Below are 24444 nucleotides of genomic sequence, written 5' to 3'. Positions count from 1 at the left end.
TAAGATGCATTTTATAATTTATAAGTAATGAAAAAATGAATAGTAATAAAAATAATCATCAATCATCATATTAAGAAAAATAACACGTAGGTTTATCGATATCATAATTTATAATACTAGAAATTCGAAAACAATAACTATATTTTATATTTTAATAAGTAGAGTACATAAAACACAACTGATGCAACTTTAGTGAAGTATAATATTATTATGTAAGAAGAAATATGTTTTGTTTTTCATTTTGTAAAAAGTGCAGAGACTATATCGTTGTAACCAATACAGTTAAAAGGATCATAAGTGGTTATTTACTAAAGAACCCCTTATAAAAAACTAAACACATGCGGTTTAAAATTCCACATTAAATATTAAGTTTGCTTATCTAATTAGTAAATATGATAACTTTTTTTTGTACACGAATTAATGTGTGTTATATTTTGGAATTGAGAATATTATAATTAATACTTATGATAGCTGAAAATAATTAACACTAACTAGTATAACTAACTCATATCAACATTTTAGATTTTTACACTAAACAAAAACGAGTAAGGAAAACTGGAATTTTTATAAGAGATTACACGTATTTCTTATACAAACATGTGAACTTTGAAAGGAGTGGATCGAAGAGAACATAAAATAACGTAATATAATATATAAGGTACCAATAGATCACAAACTACAATGTTACTTTCATTAAAGATAGTTCAGCTGTATATTTCTTATTTCAGTCGACTTGCACACATAGATAAGCATTTCTAATGCATATAATAATAAAAAAAAAACAAGTATATAAAAGTAAAAAAGTATACAAAAAAAAAACAAGAAAATCTGGTCCCAATCGTAGACTCGATTCGTTTCCTCTTCCGAATCCCCTATATGTTATACTCGTATTGTGTACAGATAGTTAGGTATAGCTGGTACCGAATTTCCATTTTATTTTTTTTTTGTTTTTAGGAGCGGTTTCTGGTTTATGCGATGACGAGACGCGGCAGCGGACTTGTGCATATCGGGGCTCGCGTCTATAAGCGATTAATCTTCTTGGGAATATCATTATTTAGTTGGTTGTTGTATTACCTATATAGGTGCGAGCGTTGTTAATATTCTTAATCGGCCGTAATCAATAACAAAAAAAAAAAAAAAAAGTAGTTTTTAATGGCTTCTGATGGTGTCGGTTCAGTGGATAATATCTAAAAACAAAAACCATCACTTTATAAGTAAATTGGTGTCTAGCCGTAAGGAATAAGGTGCCTACAATGTACTTAACAAGAATACGTGATTTTGAAAATGTCAGCACGCGAGTACGTAGGTATTTACGGCCTACTTATCTGTACGTATTATCTGTATTATCTATACATGTAGAGAACCAATGACCTAGGTATCTAAATTCAATATATATAGGTTACTTGACCCCGCGAACGTGTCTCTGCCTTCGTTGTTAATCAACTACTATTTTAATAAATATTATATTAGGTGAAGTAATTTGTTTTTCTATTTTAAATTACGATTTTAGCATACCTACGTTAAATTGTCTACGTGCGTAGGTACCTATCGGCTATCTATGTACCTTCGATTTTCACATACTGACACAAACATTCACATTTCACGTTTCGCGTACATACTATACATATAGTTATTTAAAATCCACTGACATAAAACAACATATCATCATGTTCTATGTACCACTACTGTTACGATTTACAACCAATTTAGATTAGGTACCTGTACAAATTTTCTTTTGGTTAAAATTAAAAATTAAATATTCTGTACAACGTTATGCTTATTGGAGAGTTATATAGCGCGCCTATTATTTATTCTAATTAATATTGAGTTATATACGTACCTAAGTATTTTATCGAACGTTTTAAGTGAAATATAATATTATTAATATTGTTTGTTTTAAATAACAAAATTAAATTACACTCTTATTTATGAAAGATGTCCAACTTTTAGATGTTCTAATTTCACTAACAATTAAGTTGTTGTCACTTTTCCAGCATAAAAAACGGGTAAGTACCTATATTAAATAGTATCATAGTGCATACAATATTAATATTTCTCCAATGACTAGTTTATTGGTGTTCACGATGTACCTACTACCTATATTACGTACGTCTCAACCTACACATTATCATGATCGTCTATCTATATATTTTTTCCATCGGATAATTGAAAAGCGTTTAGTTTAAATTCACTACATAACTTTGCTACATTTTAAACAGAAAATAAAAACATATTTATCATTATGAATAAGTAGTTAGGAAAGTAAACGAATATGTGATTTTTTATAGACGCAGTACTAGATTTTTATAATAAGTCAGTATTATAGTCAATTAAGTATGTAATTATAAAAATACTGTTTTAAATAAATTCAAAGAAAACAGTGTATTATATTCGACCATTCAGCATTCAAATGTCGTCTGTTTTTATTATAAACCAATATTAGGTAAATTGATGGCTGATGTTAAAATTTAATTTTAGCGATATTTTAACTGGAATTTCATCGTGTTCCTATTTGAACATTCTACCAACAATTAAAATCAAAAAATTAAGTCACACAATATTATTTTTATCACTGACCAATAGGTACCTATTTTATAAATGATAATCAGATCAATAATTTTAAATAATTATTTAATATTTACCTATTCGTCCTATTCAAATCCTTATTTCTAGGTATATGTACCAACTGTCAAGCTAGATACTTGTCATATTATTTTCACTATATACTGGTATTACAAGAGAAAAGTTATAACTATGTAAAACCATGGTTGTAGTAATTAAAACAGCAGAACTCTATAAATATAAATATAAAATAGGAAACCGCGGAATATTATATTTCAATAAATTATTTAATTAAAACCACTAAAAAATAAGTATCGTGATTCACTGAAAACCGTCATTTAGAAACTAAAGTAGGTAACAATAATTGGATATTTTGCTTAGTACCTATAGTGTAGTTCAATAAAAAATAACACTACAGGTTTGGATACTACCTAGGTACATTTAATAATTTGTATCTAATTATTATTAAATATTATTAAGTATTTAACAACCACATGTATAATGAACATTTTGTAAGAAGATTTCGGTTTGACAAACTAACAACTTGTTCTAAGGTCTAGAAAATATATCGAATGTTGCATATTAATATATTATAAACTATTTTCTAAGTTTGTTAATTTTATAAATAATGTATAGGTATTTATTATTCTATAGATTTGTATTATAGAGATCATAGTAGGTAATTTATATAAATAAATTGATCACAAAGTGAAAATTTCTGTCGCTCAATTAAACATTTACATACCTACCAATTACCTGCCACTTACGTTCAACTAAGTACAATCATAGTACACATAACTTATTTTAATATACACGACAAAAGATCAATTCTTAAGAGGACGTCGTACTCGAATGTGTTATTTCTGTCTTACACACGTATAATATAGCAAATCACCTATTATACAATTTAAAGGTAAGATTATTATCTAGGGCCCCATGTATTCTTTAATTGATAATATTATTTTTAAGTAAGTTAAGATCTTGTTGAAACTATACATTTTAAAAGGAACAAAACTTACATAAAAATAATATCAATAAGAGGCTGTATGAGATCCTAGAAAATAATCTTACTTTTAAATTTTATAATAGGTCAATTCACTCTAATATCAAAAGTAATAGCACATGTACTGCAGTATTAATACTGGTGAACAAACATTCACTATGTTGTTTGTGTGTAAGATAGAGACAACACAAACGGGTCCAACGTACAAAAGTTTATAGAAAAACATAATAAACTATTAAACAATTTCAGTATATTATTTTAATGTTATTAAATATCAAAGTTTTTATTTATTCAAAACAGCTAATTCATAATACAAACACAAAATAGGTATCCACACTGAGTAAATCAATATTTCTATTTCTATTCAATCATTACTATTTGTTATTGCTTATTATTCTTTCTCATCTAATTAATAATAATTGTGATGTATTTATAGAATTTTATAATTCAATTTTTATATTTCACCTCGGGGATTTGGAAATGCACATTTTTGTTTATTGTTTATAATGTAGATTTTAGATATACATGCAGTTAGTACAACATTAAGTTACTAGATTCAATAACTTATTAAGTTTATTACATACTTCTTACACCAATATTAATATCAAGCAAAATTGTTTTTAATAAGAACCTTATACAATCTTATACCTTTTACTTTAAGCTATTTAAACAATAAGATTCCTTAATAAAAATAAAATTTCATTAATTGCACATTCCGCTTATAATTCTACTTTTATCCTTTTAGAAGTAAGTAACATTGACAATAAACTATAATTTAAAGAACTCCATAAATACTTAAATCTTTAGCATACAATTATTTTCAAACAATAATCAATAATTAAATTAAAAAATAAAGACAACATAATGTTTGCAATAATGATAGATAATTATGATAGTTAAACATAAGGTACAAGATTATTGTCTAGTTGAATATTTTCAACAACTATACATACCTAGAACATTTTTTGGTATTTAAATTTTCTATAATATAAATTTCTCTCACCCATTTGAATAATTAACATTAACATATTTGTACGTTTAACTTAAAATTAATATACTATTAATAAACTAAATGAAATAAGATAAATAAAATATATTAAATACATTTTAGGTATTCTCAAAATATAGTATCAATTATGATAATATATACTCAATAATGAATATACTAAGTTTACTAATTGGATCTTAAATACTGTTATTTCACAATAAAAACTAAATATTTTTCTTATAAAATACAAAAATTGTTGTTTAAAAGTAAAATATTTCTACTTAAAAAATTTAACTAACACCCAATTAAATTATTCTAAATCAAAATCTTTCAAGTAGGTACATTGTAAAAATTTAGTCAGCTTGTAAATGGTAAACATTTTTAAGGTAAATTGTTTACACAAAAACAAAATAATTTAATTATAAAAATAAACGAAAATCAATAAAATTTTATATTGTTATGTACTCCAGTATTGCAACAAAACATTTTACAATTTATAATCAGGGAAATAATTTCATAATCTTTTAATTGAAGTATGAACACAATTATACACAAATAATATATATTTTTCTATGAATCGATAATCACTAAGTAAAAATTAATATTTGAAAAGAAAAATGTTTTGAAATTATCAACAATATATAAAATCATCTTAGAATTAAAAATCAAATATTATTACACAGTTTTTATGATATTGTTATATCTTATATAAAAATTAATTCTATATATAAAAAATTATTGTCATTGGATATATTATAAGTCTTCTAGGTAGTAATAATACAATTTAAAATCAAATCTATGATGAATATTCATTAAAATGAACAAAAAAGAAAATAGATATAACAACAAACAATAATGTTTATCATTTACTCAGATTCTAAAATTGTACACATCATTAAAATATTACTTTGTCCAACTAATTTATTCTACCCTATACGCCATATTGATTTCTCTAAAATAATTAACAAAGTAAATAACGTACGATATTAGTAATGAGATTTATAATCAACATAATCTAATTCATTAAAATGAATGTCAAATAAAATTTTTAAGAAAAAATGTAACCAAACAGTAAACACGCACAAAAAAAAAATAGCAAAATTATCACAGACTATTCAAAACATAAACACTTCACCTTTAAAGGAATTATATAAATTAATAATAATTATAGTAGTAATAATAATAATAATAATAATAGTTACTAAAAATAATGTTAGAGCCTTTGGAAAACAAGAGAAGTAATAAAGGATTGAGCAACGCAATGAAATACACAGTAGGTTTCAAATTATAACTACTAGTTGAATCCTGAACTCCTTAAAATTATATAGTACTCTCTTATAATATCTAATGTTAGTGATGTCCGTGGTTATGAAGATATGTTGTTAATTACTCGAAATGTTAATAATATTCTAAAACGAGTATATTGATTGTTATTGGTCATAGCGAGTAGAATAGTAGATGTTTTAATTAATATCCGTTTTGAAAGCATTAAATTTTTCTTTTACCACAGCTAAGGAAAATAATAAAAATTATTCAAATACTAAATAAAAAGAATGTATTTTTAATAAAATCATTTATTACGTAATTTTATTTTAATTACCATCATAATACTTTTTGAGACTCTCTAATTGTTGATTACGTAACCAAATATGAGGTCGCTTGGATACAATATTTTCAATTGCTTGTTCAGGAGTCCAATTATGTTTCTAAAGACACAAATAATAAAAATTACAGCAATGATAAACTAAAAATTTCACAATAGGTAGTATAAAAAATAAGATAATACTAATAAGTATATTTTATACATACAGACATCAAATAACAGCCCACAAGAGTTGCACTACGAGTACGACCTGCCTTGCAATGTACATATACAGTATTACCATCTTTTGAAACTGCTTCCATCACTGAAACGCCTTGAATTAATTTCTCATGAGACGGAGTTTCAAAAATGTCTTTTGTACTCAGCTGACAATGTTCTACTCCCATTTTTTTCCATTCCTGAAATCAAAATAAAACTATTTAATATTGATTTCTGAAATCAAGACTAAACTTCATAATATTTTATTTCTATTATTTATTGCATGTTTGCCCTAATTTATGAATGCAAATATTTAATTATATATTAATTCCTTTAATTTATTAGTGCTAAATGTACTAAAATTTAAATATATAACCAACAATCCTTTCTAGTAACACTTTTAAATGTAGTAATTTAATATTAATAATACTACTTATTATATTATACAATTTAATATTAGCGCATGTTCTTTTAAATAATATTTAAAGTAAAAAATATTAATATTTAAATATTTAAACTTTAATGCTTTATAAGTTAAAATCAATAGTTTTAAGTTCAAAATAATACTTAAATAATAATATTTTCTTACAAATAAAAATTACAAAACCTTAAAGTTATTTTATTATACAAATATAAAACAAGGATTTATTAGATTGAATAAACTAGTATCACATTATAAAGATTTTGTACAAAATTAGTTTTCATAAATCATTTGTTTGGATTGGGAATTAAACTCATGAACAAAATAATTTATGAGAAAATTTATTGAAATTACATAGTATACGTAATGGGACATAAGAATTATAAATTAAAGATTTATACTAATTAAATACTAATTAAAAATAAAGTTATTATGTTAAATATACTATTAATATATTAAGTTTATCTAAAGAATATCACAAAATATTAAAAAAAAAAAAAACAGTATACAACTTTAAAAAACAATAGATTGAAATGATAGATATATAAATTAATAATAAATTATAAATACATGATGTTATTTAATTATCATAATATACATTATAAATAAATCAAAATTTATTTTAATTACATTTTTCATATTTTAATGTGATGGAGTAAAGACTAAAATTATTGTTCAGAGAATCTATTATAGATGTTATCTAATAGTTTGTATCCATATGAGATTTAAATAAAAATTAGGTTAACCAAGAAAAGTAATATAATTAATATTATATTATATTATGATATTTAAAATAAAAAAATATATTTTTCCTACATAATACAGTTTAAAATACGTAACTAACAAATTCACATATATAATCAAAATTTATAAAAATTCAGTACATAATATTTTGTTATAAATATTTAGATTTAAAAACTGATTTTTTATGTTTATCTATAGCTTTAAAAAAACAACTCGCCCTCATAATATATTTTATTTTTATAAATGTATAATACCTATATCAAATTTATGATCAACAATTCTTGTTTAGATTATTAGTCTAAGCATTAAACTGAATTTACCAAAAATGTTAATCGTAAAGATAATAACATTTTTTGAATGCTTGAGGGGCTATTATATTATAGTCTGCGGTTTACTGGTGAATTCACAAATATAGTATGCGGTCTACTGGAGATTTACAAAAAAAGTATGCAATCTACTACAAATGAATAAATTAAAAATTAAAAATTATATCATATAGTTTATTATTCCACAAAAAAAATTATAATAAAATATAGTATATATTGGTAATAAATTATAATGTTTATTAATTGTGTCTAAATTGTAATCAAAAATATGGAATATTGGGTTGTTTTAAGTTCATTTGGAGTAGCAACTGCTCAAAGTACATACACTTCCACAAATTCTCCTTTTCTTGCCCTTCATTGTCATTATTTTCCAAATTAATAATGATAATTAAAAAATGTATGGTTGATTACAAAATATGTCAACAACTACTTATAATTAAACAAAATGTTTTGCCAACATACTGGGTATGACAGTGTATAATTTGTAATGCTGTGCAATAAGTGTGACACTGAGCATTTGAGTCCACCATTTTTCAAAATGTTTAAGTATTTGTTATCAAAAGTCATTAAGTATAAAGTCATAAAGATAGTATTCACCAAAGAAAATGATTATACTGTATCTATTAAAAATAATCTTAAGCCTGAAAAATCCGACCAGCTATAGGTATCCTATAACTAGAACGCATTCGCCGGTAGACCGTATACTATATAATAGCTGTTTGAGGGTTTCTATTTTAGATATATTAATTTTAAACCATGTTATAAAAGAAAAAATATAAAAATTTAAAAATACATATAACATGTTTCAATATAAAAAAAACCTTTGACAATTTACATGTAACTTTTAAGTTAAATACTTGATAAATGCACTGCTCTTATTAGACAGGGACAACAAATGCAAGTTCAAACTTAAAAGTACTCTTAACTATAATTATATAGATATACTAAAATAAGAAATTATTTTAAATCAACACCCTTAAAACAAAAAAAAATAAAAAATAACATGTTAAATTAAAATATTAATTGTACATGATTTGAAATTGTTACCAAAAATAAGAAATTAAAGGTTTTATAAATACAGTGGAATAAAATAAGGTTACTCCACAAAATATTGGTTCACTACTCAATTCACTACTTATTTTATAAGCTATAAATAAAAACATAAAAATCTATTTAAAGATTAAATACTAAAAATTCACACAAAAATATCCAGTTTAGAAAAGAAATATAAAAAAAAATATATAAGTTATCTTTAAAATTAACAAAAAAATCTTAAAAATAATAAAGGTAAAAATCGTAAAAATATAATTTATCTATAACTTAATATACCTACCTATATTCATAATATTGTTCTGTTCAAATCTCAAATATATATTAAAAGAAAAAGACATAAATACATTTTAAGATAATAAGTACCTATTTACTATTGACAATTAAAATAATAACCATATAAAAATTAAAACTTAAATTTAAGTATGTAACATAACAAATTAGTTTTACGTAAAAAAAAATACATTACACATATTACATATACTACCATTACTATATTGCAAAATATAAAATGATATTCCTATTGTGTTATAACTTATTTACTATGTTTTTAGATATAATTCCTATTATTATTAAGTATCATACTCAATTTTTAAATTATTGCTTTTAATGAGTTATACAGTAAAAGTGATATAATTATGAGAATTAACAAGTAACAACTCATTAATTATTCACACAATAATTGAACTATTACATTTAATAATTAAGTTTTTAAAAAAGAAAAAGCAAATAATATATGTTTTAAAATTATTTAATAAATTATATATATTATGTTTGGAATATTATTTGACCGAATTTTTGAATGATACTTTATAGTATATAATTAAACTTACATCTGGTTGAGGTGTAAAATGTTCTAATTCGTATGATTCATTCATTGATATTACACATCTGACATTTTCTTCATCAATTAACTATAAAAAAAAATTTGGTTTAACAATATACAATAATTTAATTAGAAGAAAACTAGGAATTTACATGTATCTATAATTGATAAAAATATTGATGACAACAATTTGATGTGAAATCAACAAATAAGCATTATTCATATGAATAAAATTAGTAAATAAAAAAATAATAAATTGAAATTCTTTATTCAATATTAATTATTTAATCATTAATTAATAATAGGTATAAAGCATATTTTTATAATAACATGATGAATGATAAATTAAATACATACTTTTTGACTTATATTCCTAAAAGGAAGTGCACCCAATATAACATTTTCATCAATTCGATCATACCAGTTGCGCTGTGTTACTTTTTCCATAAATACATTATATAAAAGTGTGGGATAAAATGTGACACGGGCAAACATAATTCAATTATGAAATATAAAATCTGAAATTTAAAACACAAAATAAATGATTAATAAATAAAAATATATTATTTTTTAATTAACCTAAAACCAAATAAAAAGTAAATTGATCTCTTTAAAGTCGAAACTTAAATAATGTTTTAATTTTAAAACAGTTTAATATATATTTCTTAAATAACAGCATTTTAAAAAAAATTGTTAAAATAAACAATAAACAGTTATTTTAAATTAATTCAATTTACCATAACTTGCTTTACTATGCATTATAGGTTTTACAATTTTCATATTTTAAATTAATTCTCCATAAAATTACTCTTCGATAAACCACATATTTGAATTAGTCAAACAACTTTTTAGATACTATCTATATAAATATGGCACATATTATATTATATTTATATTATAACACATAGCATATTTTTGTTCTTAAAAGTTTAATGTGATAATAATTAGTTATAATTAAGCCATTTTAGTGTTTTAAATTATGGCAATAAATACTAGCTAAAATCCATTGTTTACATAAATGGATAAAAATAGAAAAAATAAAAGTGGATTGAGTTTATGTGAAATAATTGAACTTCTTTTGAATTGGATAAATAAATTTAAAGTTGCGCTAATTGAACCCTTTAGCAGAATAGTTTATAAATTGAGGAAAAATAGATATGAAATAATACAAATGAACAAATCTTTTTTTTAGAAAAAGCAAGTACAACAAAGGAAGACTATGTCTTATAGATTGCAATTCTTTCATTGATAATGATACTGATAGTATAACCATCAATAATTCAAAATAGGTAGTTCAAACGAAAAAAATCACAACTGCCTACAATACTAATCAAGATTAGGGCATCAAGTTTAAGGACATTGTGTGTTTAGCACGTGCTGGTTGAGAGGAAGATAGTTTTGAAATTTATTTTTATAATCAATAAATTAGATTGAGAAACATTATTATCAATAATAATTTGAGAAATAGAACCATGAACAACAATTAATTCAGCTGAATGAAAAGTCCATGCAGCACTGCAGCACTTAAAAAAATCACAAATTTTTTACCAAACTGTTAAGCACAGAAGGATTTTATAAATCTATATATGTGCTTAAACACAAGCAATTGAGTATTAATAGACACATGCAAGTAAAATGTAAAAATTAAATCATATGGAGCACTATGTAGTTTATGTGTATCTATAAATCTTTAAAAATGGCTAGAAAAATTTACAAAATGCCAAGAATAAACACATTTTGCTGATAACAATACCGACAATACATAATTGATAAATCTGATTCTCAAATTTTTCTAAATTTTATTTGCAACAAAAAGGCATTGCAATTATTATTTATTTATCTAATTTATGTTCATAGAAATATAAGACTACTTAAATTAACTTATAAAAGTGATATTGTTAGGTATTATAATAAAAAAACAAATACTTCATTACTTATAAAATATCAAAATATTCAACTTCACAGATCTTGATATAAATTAGGTAAAATGTGAAAAAATTACCTTAGAAAAGTTATAAGTAACATTTAAATAATTATATAAATAAACTATTATGAATAAATAAATGTTTTAATTCATATGAAAAACTGCAAAAAATAAATCCAAATGTGATTTTAAAATAATACAACTATTTTAATATTGTGATAGGCATATTAACACTTCAATATTTTAAATTTAGTATATAATGCAAAGACAAAATGTATTAGATGATTATCTACATAATCTGAATTAGAAAAAAGAAAATTTGTTTTTTTTTAGAATTTTAGAATAATGCTTTTACAGTTAAACTAAATTTAAAAATATTTATATTTTGCTTCTAACAGAATGCTCATCACTATATCATATATTTTTAAGTCATTACTATTTATTCAAAGACTTACGAGATTTGTATTCAAAATGTATTCAAATTATACTATTAATCTTAAAATATATTATAATTATGTTTTGATTATGGTAGTTATCTTAGATTATGATATAGTTTATTATAATTTAAAAAAATATTATTTCATGTTTTGCTGTAGACATTTCAATATCTTCAATAATAATAATGGCTATACTAGGTATGTCATTAAAGTCTGCTGAGTTTAGCTAATGAGTAGGACTGGGATTTTGATGCAAAGGCATTTATTTTTCTGGTGTTTTAAAACATTGCTCTGTAAGTATAAAATGTGTTTTGGGTAATACTGGTTATTTAAAAAGTAATCGTTTTTCTGCATTATCTGATGATTTTAGTGCATTTTCTTAGTTTATAGAGCATTTTTCACAATTTTGTTTATAAAATGAATGAAAATTGTTGCGATTAACAAGAAACTTTCTGCAAACTATAGATGGTACAAATTATAAATTATATAGCACGACAAGTTATCATCGATAACAATTTTATCATAACTAGTTCTTGATAAGTATTACTGAATTAGTAACCAATTAGTATGTTCAGAACTAAACTAGTAATAAATACTACAATAACAATACTATAAAAATAAAAAATAATATGTAAAATTTTTTTCCCAATTTTTAAGCTATAATAAATATAATTTAAATGCATTTCTATAGAGCATTTTTTGATTTTTTTAAGTCATTTTTGCATTTTTTAAGATTTTTTAGGACATTAAAATCCCAGCCCAACTTATGAATAATGACAATGAGTACTCATATAGTCATTCAGTATAAATGTATGAATAAATTAAAGCAATTAGTTTGAGTTTCCAGTATTTTTGTATTTACAAACATGTTTTTTATACAACTATCATAGGCCATATGCAGTGTTCAGTATTGTCGTAATAACGTATAATTGTTATTTGTGTCAACAGTAGAGTAGTGTCAAAGAAACCAAAATAAATACAGAATCGCCATAACAGAACACTATGATACATATTTATGAGATAATTTAGAAATAGAATTAATATTTGCATTAAATGTAAAAGAAGACATGCACATTAAATGCACTCTTTAAATATCTATCTAAACATTATGAAAATAATAGGTAGCTATGTCTGCTAAACAATTTTTATAAATTAAAAAAAATATATTAAATCAAGTATTATTAAAACTAACAACATTAAATAATTTGCACATAATTTTATTTAGTATCCAAATATTTTAAATAAATATATAAAACAATACTTTATGTTTATTTCATTAGACTCCATTCATTCTTTTAAAACTCATTAAAAAATAAGTACAAATAATATGTTTGTCTTTCATTGTTGAATAACTAAGTTTTATTTATAAAATTGCCTATTGTTCTATTCTAAGAAACTAATTTAACAATTTTAAGTATTATGAATTTAACCTACTTAGTACTTATACTTATACCTAACCATAATTTTAAATGAAAACATACGTTTGGATCTGTTTAATAATGAATCATTCATACAGAGAAATAATAAATAAAAACTAAATATCTATAGTATATTTGAATAAATGTGTAAAAAATAAAATAAATATACTACAAATCTTGGTAGAGAATATTAAGCCAAACATAATATACTATTATTTATTTGTGAATGAAAAAAAAATTTCTTCATATTTATAATCACCTATAATATGCTTACCAAATATACAATAAAAATAAAGTTACTAATAAATAAAAGTACTACTTACATAAAATTAATTTTACTTGATACTTAACAAATAATTATTTCTTGAACGGTAGATATTTGATGTTTAAAAGTAGACCAATCAATATGAATTCGGGACAATTTGGTTGACTATCCAAAAAAGTAGGTCTACGATATATTATTCAAAGTGTACGCTTTCGAATAGGATCTATTCTCTCCAAGAGAATAGTGTTATCTTAAAAACAAAAAAAAAAATTATTATCGTGTTGAATATAAAAAATGTTACACAGATGCGTTTATCACGATAGGACGCCAACACGACAACAAAATATGTCGGAGGCAGCAAGCTGCTGTAGAGAAAGCGTCTTCTCTACCAATAGCTTGTTGGACGATTAGACACGATTGTTTGTAATCATAGACATATGTCTATTATAATGATCGTAACAAAAATGCAATGATAAGGTGGAGGTGATTTTATGGCGGCAAAATTATTTAAATGTTCGATATGAAGAGAATGCTACATGGTGCCGTAACTATATAGAGGTTGGCAAAATGAGCGATTACCATGGGCGCATTTGAGTTAAATAAAATTGGTTTTTTGTATAAAAAGTATTTTTCTTAAAAATTATTTAAAGTTTTATTAAAATCAAGTGTAAATGTGTAATGTACAAAAATTACATACTGGATTGCGATTTGTATTTATTAGTGTACTACTTTAACATTTTTTATACTACACGTATATAACGATGTACATATTATTTTTGCATGTATGAAACGTACAGCCATGCAACAACTATTATAACTTATTAACAATAATAACTCAATAATTTGAAAAATAAAGCAGTATTTCAATTAACACGTAAAAATGTAATACAATAATATTATAAAAATTATAACCATAAAATGAAAAGAAAATAGCCGCCAAAAAATAAAAAGGGCGCCATGGAGAATAGTATCTAACGGCACGATGCTACACCTGCATGTGTCGTACAAAAGAAATGTCATAGGTGGCAAACTTGATTTCAGTCAAAACGATTTTGTGTTGTTAACTTTAATGTTGAAACAAATTGATATAATAATAGATCAAAAAAACATTCAAACTTAGGTAAAGGTAAGAACATTATCCTTTATCTGTCGTTATTTTTTTACGATATCTATTTTAATTTTTAAGCGTATACACTACGGAATATGTATATCTAATACTAAAAATTAAAATACTCATAACTTGCTTGAAAATTATAAAACCGAAAAAATCGATGAAGGTTGATTGATAATGTTCTTACATTTAAGTTTGATAATAGATCAATTTGCTTTGATATTAAAGTTAACATCACGTCAACACAACATATACATATAGAATCTATCGAAGTCTGAAAGCAATTTAATGCTATATTATACGTTTGCAAGACTAAGAAAACACATCATCGTGAACAGTGAACACTATAGAAACCACCATTTGCCGATTTCGTGGGTAAGTACCTACTAAGTAATATAAAATTATTTAAAAACTCCAAAAACTCGCTTTACTGTACTTAAGTAGAACGTAGATGTCGAGTGTATACGTGTACCTCGTTATTCAGTATAGAAGGTCACTGAAATGGATGTGTTAAATTTGAAATAAATAACAAATCTTATTTTCATACAAAAAGCATTTATTAGAGGTATTGGTCTATATCAACTAATATTCTATATAATATATTTCTACAGTATTATCGCTATTAGTTAAATTTATTATACAATTGTCAATTTAAATTTATAATATTAGGTATTGAATCATTTTTCCCAAAAACAATTTTGTTTGGTAGGTATGTAGTTAAGGCTTTAACATAATTATAATTGCATAATTGAATACAGTGATTTTTATATAAGTAACTTTCATACTCCATAATTTAATAATTTTAATCAATAGTCATTAAATTTAAATTTGGATAAATTTGGATATTAAACGAAAAATCAGAAAAATGTTAGTTATTTTGTTATTCATGGATATAGCGCGGATTTTTATGCAATTGAATATTTATTCTAGTTGATTGTATATACTATGCTAAGTGACTAGTGAGCACAAACTTTGTTTCATTACATAACAATTTAAAAAATGAAATTCTTTAAGTACATATTTTTGTGTATTTTAACATTTTTCTAGTTATTAAAAGGCTTATTTTACAATTTTAATTGCATATTTCATCTTTTTAATCTATATTTCGATAGTTTTTTATTTTTTTTTAGACATTTTTAAATGTATACTATTGTCTATTAATCTATTAATAATTGAGAAAAAAATATTATATTTTTAAAGTTTCGATTAATATCAAAATAAATTAATAGGTATACCTACTTGTAAAAACTATTATTGGTATAAAGGATTTTCGAAAATATTTTTAGTTAGGTTATAACTTTACTGATATAGTGATATCGAAAAAATAAAAACGGTTTAGCATATTTCAAAATCTCTTCTTTCTATAGTGTGAAAAGTTGGTTCTTTAACTTGGACTACAGTCCGAGTGATTTTTGCCTGCGTGAAACGGTTTGTTGTTAGTAAGAGTATAAGACGGAGACAACGCATGAGAGCTAATCGATTACTTATAAAAACTGAATTTATTTAATAAAAAAAAAAAAAATTGAAATAAAGTTTTCAATGTTAAAGTTAAATTATTTTTAATATTTATACGTGTATGTAATATACATACATTATTATATATCAGTGAAAAAAAATTTTTAGTTCCATTCTCTTAACATCTTGACTTTTATATTAACACAAAGATATAAGACGTGTATAATAATAGATAACTGTATAAACATAAACTATAGTTACCAGTGTATTAGTATACTGTATACGCCTGTACCTATAGAATCATTTTAAGTTTTGTTGGTTTATTTTACTAACATGTATGATGTAAACTGTTTTATGCTACGTATATTATATTATATTATAATATAGTATTATTACTATAATATTGTTATCGTTAAGATTTATTCCTTTTTCTGTAACATATTTCCAAAGATTAATGACATATTAAAATGCACGTTTAAATTGCGTATTTACGCTTTAAAGACAGCATTGAATTTCGTTTCCAAAATGTTCCTGTTTTATACTTCTACCTATATGTGTGATGTGCCTACCCTCATACTCTACCTTAATAATTAATATTAACTATTAAGTGTCATATGTATAAAACGTTATAAAAACTATTAAACCTTAGTTAAGTGATAAATTATTTAATTAAGTAAAATTGTGGGAATGTAGTATCGAGAGTAATAAAAGTGTTAATAATAAACGTTATACATGTAACTTTCATTCTGTCACATAACACATTATCTAAAAAATTCCAAAGAATTTTAAATTTAAATAATGTAAAAAAATCGGTTGTCAATATTATAACCTGCAGTGCCAAAATTAAATCGAATCCACTGAATAATATTCTTAATATTAATAATACTTATAGGTTATTAAAAATTGTTTATAATTTGTATATTATACTTCAATTTGAAGTTATTATAAAAAAAAATTTATATTTAAATATATTTTACTATACAGTGGTTATTAATTTTAGTTTATTACTTACTTCATGCAATCTTTGTTATATTATATAGATTGTTAATATTAATTTCGTTAATAAAAAAAAAGAGATAAATACGTATTCGAAAATATAATAATAGGATGACTTTTAATTTTCATAATGAAGAAAAATAAATAGTGAAGACATAATAATACGGTATCTTAGTTTTCGGAGGGAAATGGTCAATGGCCAATGGGCAATGGGTTCGACCAAAAATTGTGTTTCTTTAAAACGGTAAATAGAAATAATCGTATGTAATCAGTTTATACAATTATGAAAATTATTATATAGATAGATACGACATATACTTTTTACCTATTGTGAACTTTAACTATCTATACGGATAACGGGCTAATGACTATGATAAAGTTTATATTGTAAGCGGAAATAATAATTATTTATTTAAATATTTATTTTAGAAGATTTAAAATATAAAACATAATTAATTGTAACTCCAAACCCAAGTACTAACACTCGAACCTTGAACTAGATACGCTGATATTATTGTATTCATCACTGTCTGTATTTGTTCTGTTTCTGTTTTGTTTGTAATTCAAAATTATCAATATATTAACTACCTCAATAGAATAAAAGTATAAAACCCACTTATTATTTAACTTGATTGTACCCAAACAGTGAAAATCGAAATGAATCCTTATCATAATATTGCTAGAAATAATATATTTTTTTATTATTTTAAAAGTCTTATCTTTGTCAATAATGCATTCTGCTCACTGGACTATGGCTTCAGAAACAACTTGTCAAAAAATTACTGATAATGCTAATAAGAATAATCGTATATTTACTCTTTTTTTTTTTAATATAATAAATTCCAACACTTTAAGCGCAAAATGATGATGTCATGATGATACCTAACTAAAATATTTTATTATACGAACAAACATTCTATATAAATATCATCCTGAATATTAATATTATAGATTAGAATTTTATTCAGAATTGTTTTCAAATGTTATAAATTATAATATTGTTGGTTATTTCAAATTCAGATTTGTATCGCTGTCTTTGAGCTTAATCGGCTATTGCCTTTATAATTTATATGCAATGTAATAGCCCCCGCATTCGCTTATTTATGATTTTTAAATTCGAAATAACAGTGCTAAAATATGGTAAAGATTCGAATTTCGAGTTTAATATAGTATTCAATAATGTGACCAGGTTTTATGCTATTAGTTATTATCCTAGTACGTTAAATCGTTCTGGTAAAAATATGAGATTACAAATTTATGTTGGTTCAATGCAAAAATCGTAAGACGTGGTAAGGCTTAAACATGCGTTTCGATGCCCATAGGTACATTTCCATAATCTTTAAATTGTACACTCACTACACTCACAACAATCAGTGATAGAAGGAGCTTTTCTATGTTTACTAAAGTACCGACTAATATGTTTTATTTAGTTTTTATATTTTTAATATTTAACTTACCGACTACAGTATTTAAATATAATCAGGTCCTGCATGTATACACACTACACAATGTCCAATTTCCTATTTTGCTTGTAACACATATATTAAAAATTATATCTATTTAAAAGTAATAAAAGTTGCTATAATAACGCCAAAACTGTTAAAAATACAAAATTAAATTTAAGTTTTTAATTTTATAATGTATTTGAAAAGGATTTAGTACTTGAAAAGCATTGATATATTGATTATGACCTTTCGAAAAAATAATGCACTTTTTATTTAAATCCGATTCCTTCTGCTCATAAACTACTCTTCCGAATTTTAATTTTTATGTATTAATGTAACACATATGTAATTATTCTGCTTTAGTAAAATAAATTAAAAATCTATATTTTATTGTCATTTAAAAAAGTAATACAAACTCAATAAAACATAATGAAAAAAATATTAGCTGAAAATTTAAAAAAATATATATTTTCAAAAAGTTAATAGACTTTTAAATAATAAGTGTTGTTCTATAAAAAAATCAATTTTGTAAAAATATAAGAACTAAAACTAAAATGTATGGATAATATAAGAATTTAAACCACCCAATATTAATCTTTCTATATGGGTTGAAAAAATAATCAAGGATACCCTTTGAATTTAGATAGGAATTTAAAGGTACCTATTAGCTTACAACATTTATCGAAAACAGTATACTAGTAGTTTAATATTATTAGCACATTCAAAGTGTACAAACATACAAACTTTTCAGCTTTATTAATTTATAATATAAGTAGGTACCCATATAGATGAACAAATATTATTTAACTTACTGTAAGTATCCATATTAATAATAAGTATTGTGTGAGTTTCGGGCGGTTGTATGTTTAGGATTACTTAGTCTATCCGAGCTCCATTAATAGCTATCAGATCAATAGGTATTACGTATAATGTTAATGTATATAATACAATATAATACATGTAGATACGTGTAATACTAAAGGCTATCACCGCTCTATACGTTCGGAAAGTCACCAAGTATAGTATAATACGCAGTTATACTCTATACAAGCAAATTCGGTATGCATTATAATTTATAAGTATTAGCGTATAAGTTGAATTATTATTTGGATGCAGTTTGCTCGTTCCGTACTACAAACACGCTTATTTTCGTATTTTGAACCGAACACGAGATAGGTATGTATATATAAAAGGCGATGTTCGTACCTTATTATCGTATAGCATATATTATTTTTACGTTCGATGCTGTAGACTTATTAATGATATTATAATCGTGACGACGTCAAAAAAAAATGTATCATTTATTATTTATCCTTCCGCTCGGTATTCGGCTCGGCACTGACGGGCGGGGGATTAACGAGCACCGGGTCAGGCATCATCGTTTCCTCCGGGACTCTTTCTTCGACCGCGTCCGGATCGGCGGTGACGGCGGCGCTGAGCACCGACGTGGCGGCCATCACCGTCTCTCGAGTGCGATTCATCTGGTCTATCCACTCGTCGATGGCTGGTTCGTTTTGGGCCAAGAACGGCCGGATGATCATCTGGTACACCGTATCCGAGCCACCCGAGCGCAACCACACAATAGCCCCGATCTTAAGTAAGTCGTAGAACGGCACCCACGGCTTGGCCAGGCTCTCCACCGCCCGGAACGCGCCGTACACAATCCAGTGGATGAGCAGCCGTCGCCAATCGTTCGGTTCGAGTCCGTTTCCGCCCGAATCAGCCGCCTCCAGTCCTTTGTACGTCTGATACACCGGTTCCAACATCATCAGTGCCATTTCCGTGACGAATGAGAGTAATCCGAACATGGTAACGATTGGATAGCGAACGTACGCCGCCTGATTTAGTGCCTTTGCTGTTTCTTATTATACGCGAGTACTACCAAAGGATTTAAAAATATTATATTTAAAACGTGCTAAGTATTGGGCGTACAAACGAGCCTGTTGTGTGTGTGTATATGCGCGCGCGTGGGTTTTTGTCGTCTTATACATTAATCGCGTATCGTATTTTTTGTGTTGTTATTGTTATAATCAAACGCGCCACAGAAACGTAGCTCTTAGTTTAATTTATTCGTCTTAGGAACATAATATAATGTGTATATGTGTATACAGAGTGTATCAGAAAAATTTGATAAAAAATAATCCAATATAGCAAATAATATAGACTCCTTGATCTAATGAAGACATTCTCATCATTCAGTTTCGGGTTTAGCAGAGATGCAGGGGATGAATGCATCGGTGACCAATACACCGAGCCTCGATGTCGAGGTGATTTATATTAGAGACCTAAAGTTAATGTCCTAGATATTTTTAACTGTGTGAAGAAATAAATCACTAACAATATTATTGAATAATGGTCAAGAAAAATTTTAAAAAATTACTCGCAGTTTTACAGTCTTACCTCTACTTTTGAATCAATTTAAACGAACTACATGAGACACGAATTATCGAGATCCAACTTTACTCTAATCAAAAATAGAAAAATATTTAATTATTGTGCCATAATATAAATATTTATAAATAACATTTTTTTAAGGCTTCAGAGTAGATCAGGCACTGTTGGCACTGGGCCTACCATATTTGGTTATTAAGCGCTATAGTGGCTTCTTTCGTCCGTTCCTATAGCCATATTTACGAATATATCTTCATAATTCATCTATCAACCAAAACATTATCTGTATGTTACAAATCGAAAAAAAATGTTGTTCTTAAGAATACTAAATACATAAATATGCATTGAGATCTATCTGGACAAATGTCTACTTTGCGTCTTTGTTTATACTTTAATCCATATTATTATGTCTGGACTATAGATACACTCGATGTATACTATTATATAATATATTGTGTGACCTATATAATGTCTACATAATAATAATGCACACTACGCATATTGTTGTTTTGTGTGTTTTGTCGCTGTCAGATTTATGCGTGGGCGTAGACGTAGTAACACAATTATTAGATATTATACTGTTTATTAATGTGTTATAGCATTAGCTTATATAATTTACTATGTAAAAACGTTTATGTCATATTCAAATGTTTGAAAGTACTATAAATATTCTATACATATGTAAAGTCGTAAACTTGTTTATTTATTGATTTTGGTGATACATGTTTTTGGTCTGGGGAGTTTAAGATTTGAATTATTCCAAGCACCCGTTAGTTGAGTCCGCGTAACTCAAATCGATTAAAATAATTGGTCTGAAACTAGATATTATTATTAATCAAACTAAGCTAGATATGTCAACGAAAGTAGAACAGGAATTGAAAGAAAATGTCGTATATGTACGCCATAAATGGACTCAGTGTGCTAGTTATTTAGCAGTAAAACGTCTATTTATGATTGATACAGTTTTGTGGACGTCCTACTTGCAATATTGATTGCAGGTATACATTGCAAAAAGGGGTGACAATAATATTTGAGACAATAAATAAAAAATAATTATTGTTATTTTTTATATTTACATACATACATACATTATAAATTCTAGATAAAGTAATACAAATTTTAAATTTATATTCTTTTACTTATTCATCATATACATTTTGTTAGTTTTATCAAGATTCGGAGTAGAAAAAATAAGGGTGATTTTTGGGAACAAATTGGATCTAAAAATTTCGAAGTTAAAAGTAAAAAAAAATCAATTACATTTCTATTTCTTAATAATCGGTAAAAACAGAAAAGAAACACGGGCATTTTTATGCAAGACCCTGTTTTCTATAGAATTGATTTCTTTATTTTGTTATAATTCAAAAACAAAAAACCATAGAAACTTGAAATATTCACCTAATTTTTATATTATCATTTTAAATACATAATATAGTTCATTGTATTTTGACTATTTTTGTCTTTTGAGTTAATAAATAGATAACTAATTTTTTATTTTCTTTAGTTACCTACTATCTATTAAAAATATTTCACTGTTAGGAATTATAATTTTAACGAATTTCGTTAAAATCACAAAAATTAGCTGATAATCTTACAGTAAAATATTTAATCTAAGATTTGAAAATTTAATACGATATTCTTCATTAGTAGTTCATAACGAAACTAAAAAATCTAAACAATATATAAATAAATATCTGAAATTAAAATTTGGACAAAATTACATATTTTAATGATGATGATTGATGAATAATAATGTTCATTATTTTCTGATAATTTAAAACTATAATTCACGAGAACTTCAAATATTTTGAGTAGAGTACCTATAGATTTTTTTTTTTAATTAATTAATTTATTATTGTTGAAATTTTAACAGAATATTATGGTATCTCGACAATTATGAATCAGTACGTTTATATAATGAGAAAGAAGTTGGTAAAGCTCATATACTTTTAAATTTGGAGACCTGATTGTAATATAAAATTAATAGCTTGAATAATTAAGTTAAAGTATGGATTTTACTGTATGCAATGAGTAGGTAATGATATATTCAAAATATGTAAATTAACTTAAAGATATTAGGTAACCTATTATTTATACCATAAATCTATTCTCATAGTATTACAGTAAGATTGTATTGGTTCATAAGTTAATAATAATAATATATAATATATAATATAATATAGTATAAAATATAAATTAAATTAATTATTATTAATATAATAAATGCAATATTTTAGCAAAAATAAAATCAACCTATCGTAATACTTTTTTTCTAATTCCTTTTATCAGAAAACATATCATAAAATATACTTAACAGCTGATACATCATCTCCTCTAAGAAGCGTTTTTCTTTTACAGTTATACATAAATTTAATTTTAATTTAGTACGTCTATTATAGTGACCCACTCGTCACCTACTATTTATATAGCTTTTGTTTTTTCGTTATTGCCATCAATTATCAAAAATAGTATGGAGATTTGGATTTTTTATCCAAACAAATGATAACATTTTCTTCTAATGCGGCATAATTTTTAAAATATCTTATTATTCTAAATTAACTATACTCATTGGCATTTGAAATTTTTTACTTTTTTAATAATTTTCGTTATTTAATAGGTACTGATATTTTTTTTTGTTTTTTATGAAAAAGCTTGAAAATGTAATTTAGGATTCATCATAAGTGTTGAATATAGGTATTTAAAACTATCGAAAACACATTATCATTTAGCAACAATTCTTTATAAGCGTTTGAGATTTAAATATTGCCGAAATTAACCGTAGAAACTGCAGGAAATATAACGCTATAATTTAAATTGGTATTTTCTATAAATAATAAAATATTAATTTTAAGTTTTAAAATGTAAAATATTACATAAAATGTACTATTTTCGTTATTGACTTAATAGTTATAACAACAACAATAATAATTATATATTACATCATATTTTATTATTGTAATAATTGATATATGAATTATATAAGCGATATTTCTGGCAAAAACTAATTCATCTTGCAGCTTGATCATACCTACCGAAATTGTACGGTACCTAACCTCACAAAAAGCTATAATGATAAATAAATATATTAGAAAATATAATTAAATAATTAAAAATTGATATTGTTTTCGCTTAAAATCATTTTTCGTATGCAATTACTTATCATTTGGTTCTGCAATTAATTTAATACATACATCATACAGTGACATACTCAATAACAATAGTACATTTAAAACTATGTTTGTAAGTAGTAAATAAGAATTCTAAGATTATTAAAAAATAAT

The 24444-nt window shown here is 24.5% G+C and overlaps 2 protein-coding genes across 4 annotated transcripts; both read right to left on the bottom strand.

Annotated features, from left to right (window-relative positions):
- Positions 1–688: 688 nt before the first annotated feature.
- LOC114121919 (phosphatidylglycerophosphatase and protein-tyrosine phosphatase 1) lies at positions 689–14141 on the bottom strand. 3 transcript variants are annotated; one of them, XM_027984430.2, is made up of 6 exons: positions 13824–14141; positions 10079–10239; positions 9729–9809; positions 6363–6554; positions 6154–6259; positions 689–1187 (listed from the first exon to the last, which is right to left on the bottom strand). In XM_027984430.2, exons 2-6 carry the CDS (start codon positions 10214–10216, stop codon positions 1174–1176), a joined length of 531 nt encoding a protein of 176 aa, XP_027840231.1. In that variant the 5' UTR covers positions 10217–10239; positions 13824–14141; the 3' UTR covers positions 689–1173. The 3 variants fall into 3 exon arrangements, with proteins under 3 accessions (XP_027840231.1, XP_027840230.1, XP_027840229.1); XM_027984429.2 differs by lacking the exon at positions 689–1187 and adding an exon at positions 4097–5505; XM_027984428.2 differs by lacking the exon at positions 689–1187 and adding an exon at positions 5512–6063.
- Positions 14142–20076: 5935 nt separating this feature from the next.
- Positions 20077–20580, bottom strand: LOC114121929 (receptor expression-enhancing protein 3-like). The gene has a single exon (XM_027984441.2). The coding sequence runs from the start codon at positions 20578–20580 to the stop codon at positions 20077–20079; it is 504 nt and encodes a 167-aa protein (XP_027840242.2).
- Positions 20581–24444: the final 3864 nt, after the last annotated feature.

Source organism: Aphis gossypii, chromosome X (assembly GCF_020184175.1).
Source record: "Aphis gossypii isolate Hap1 chromosome X, ASM2018417v2, whole genome shotgun sequence".
Lineage (NCBI taxonomy): Eukaryota > Metazoa > Arthropoda > Insecta > Hemiptera > Aphididae > Aphis > Aphis gossypii.
This window is presented reverse-complemented; position numbering and strand designations above follow the sequence as displayed.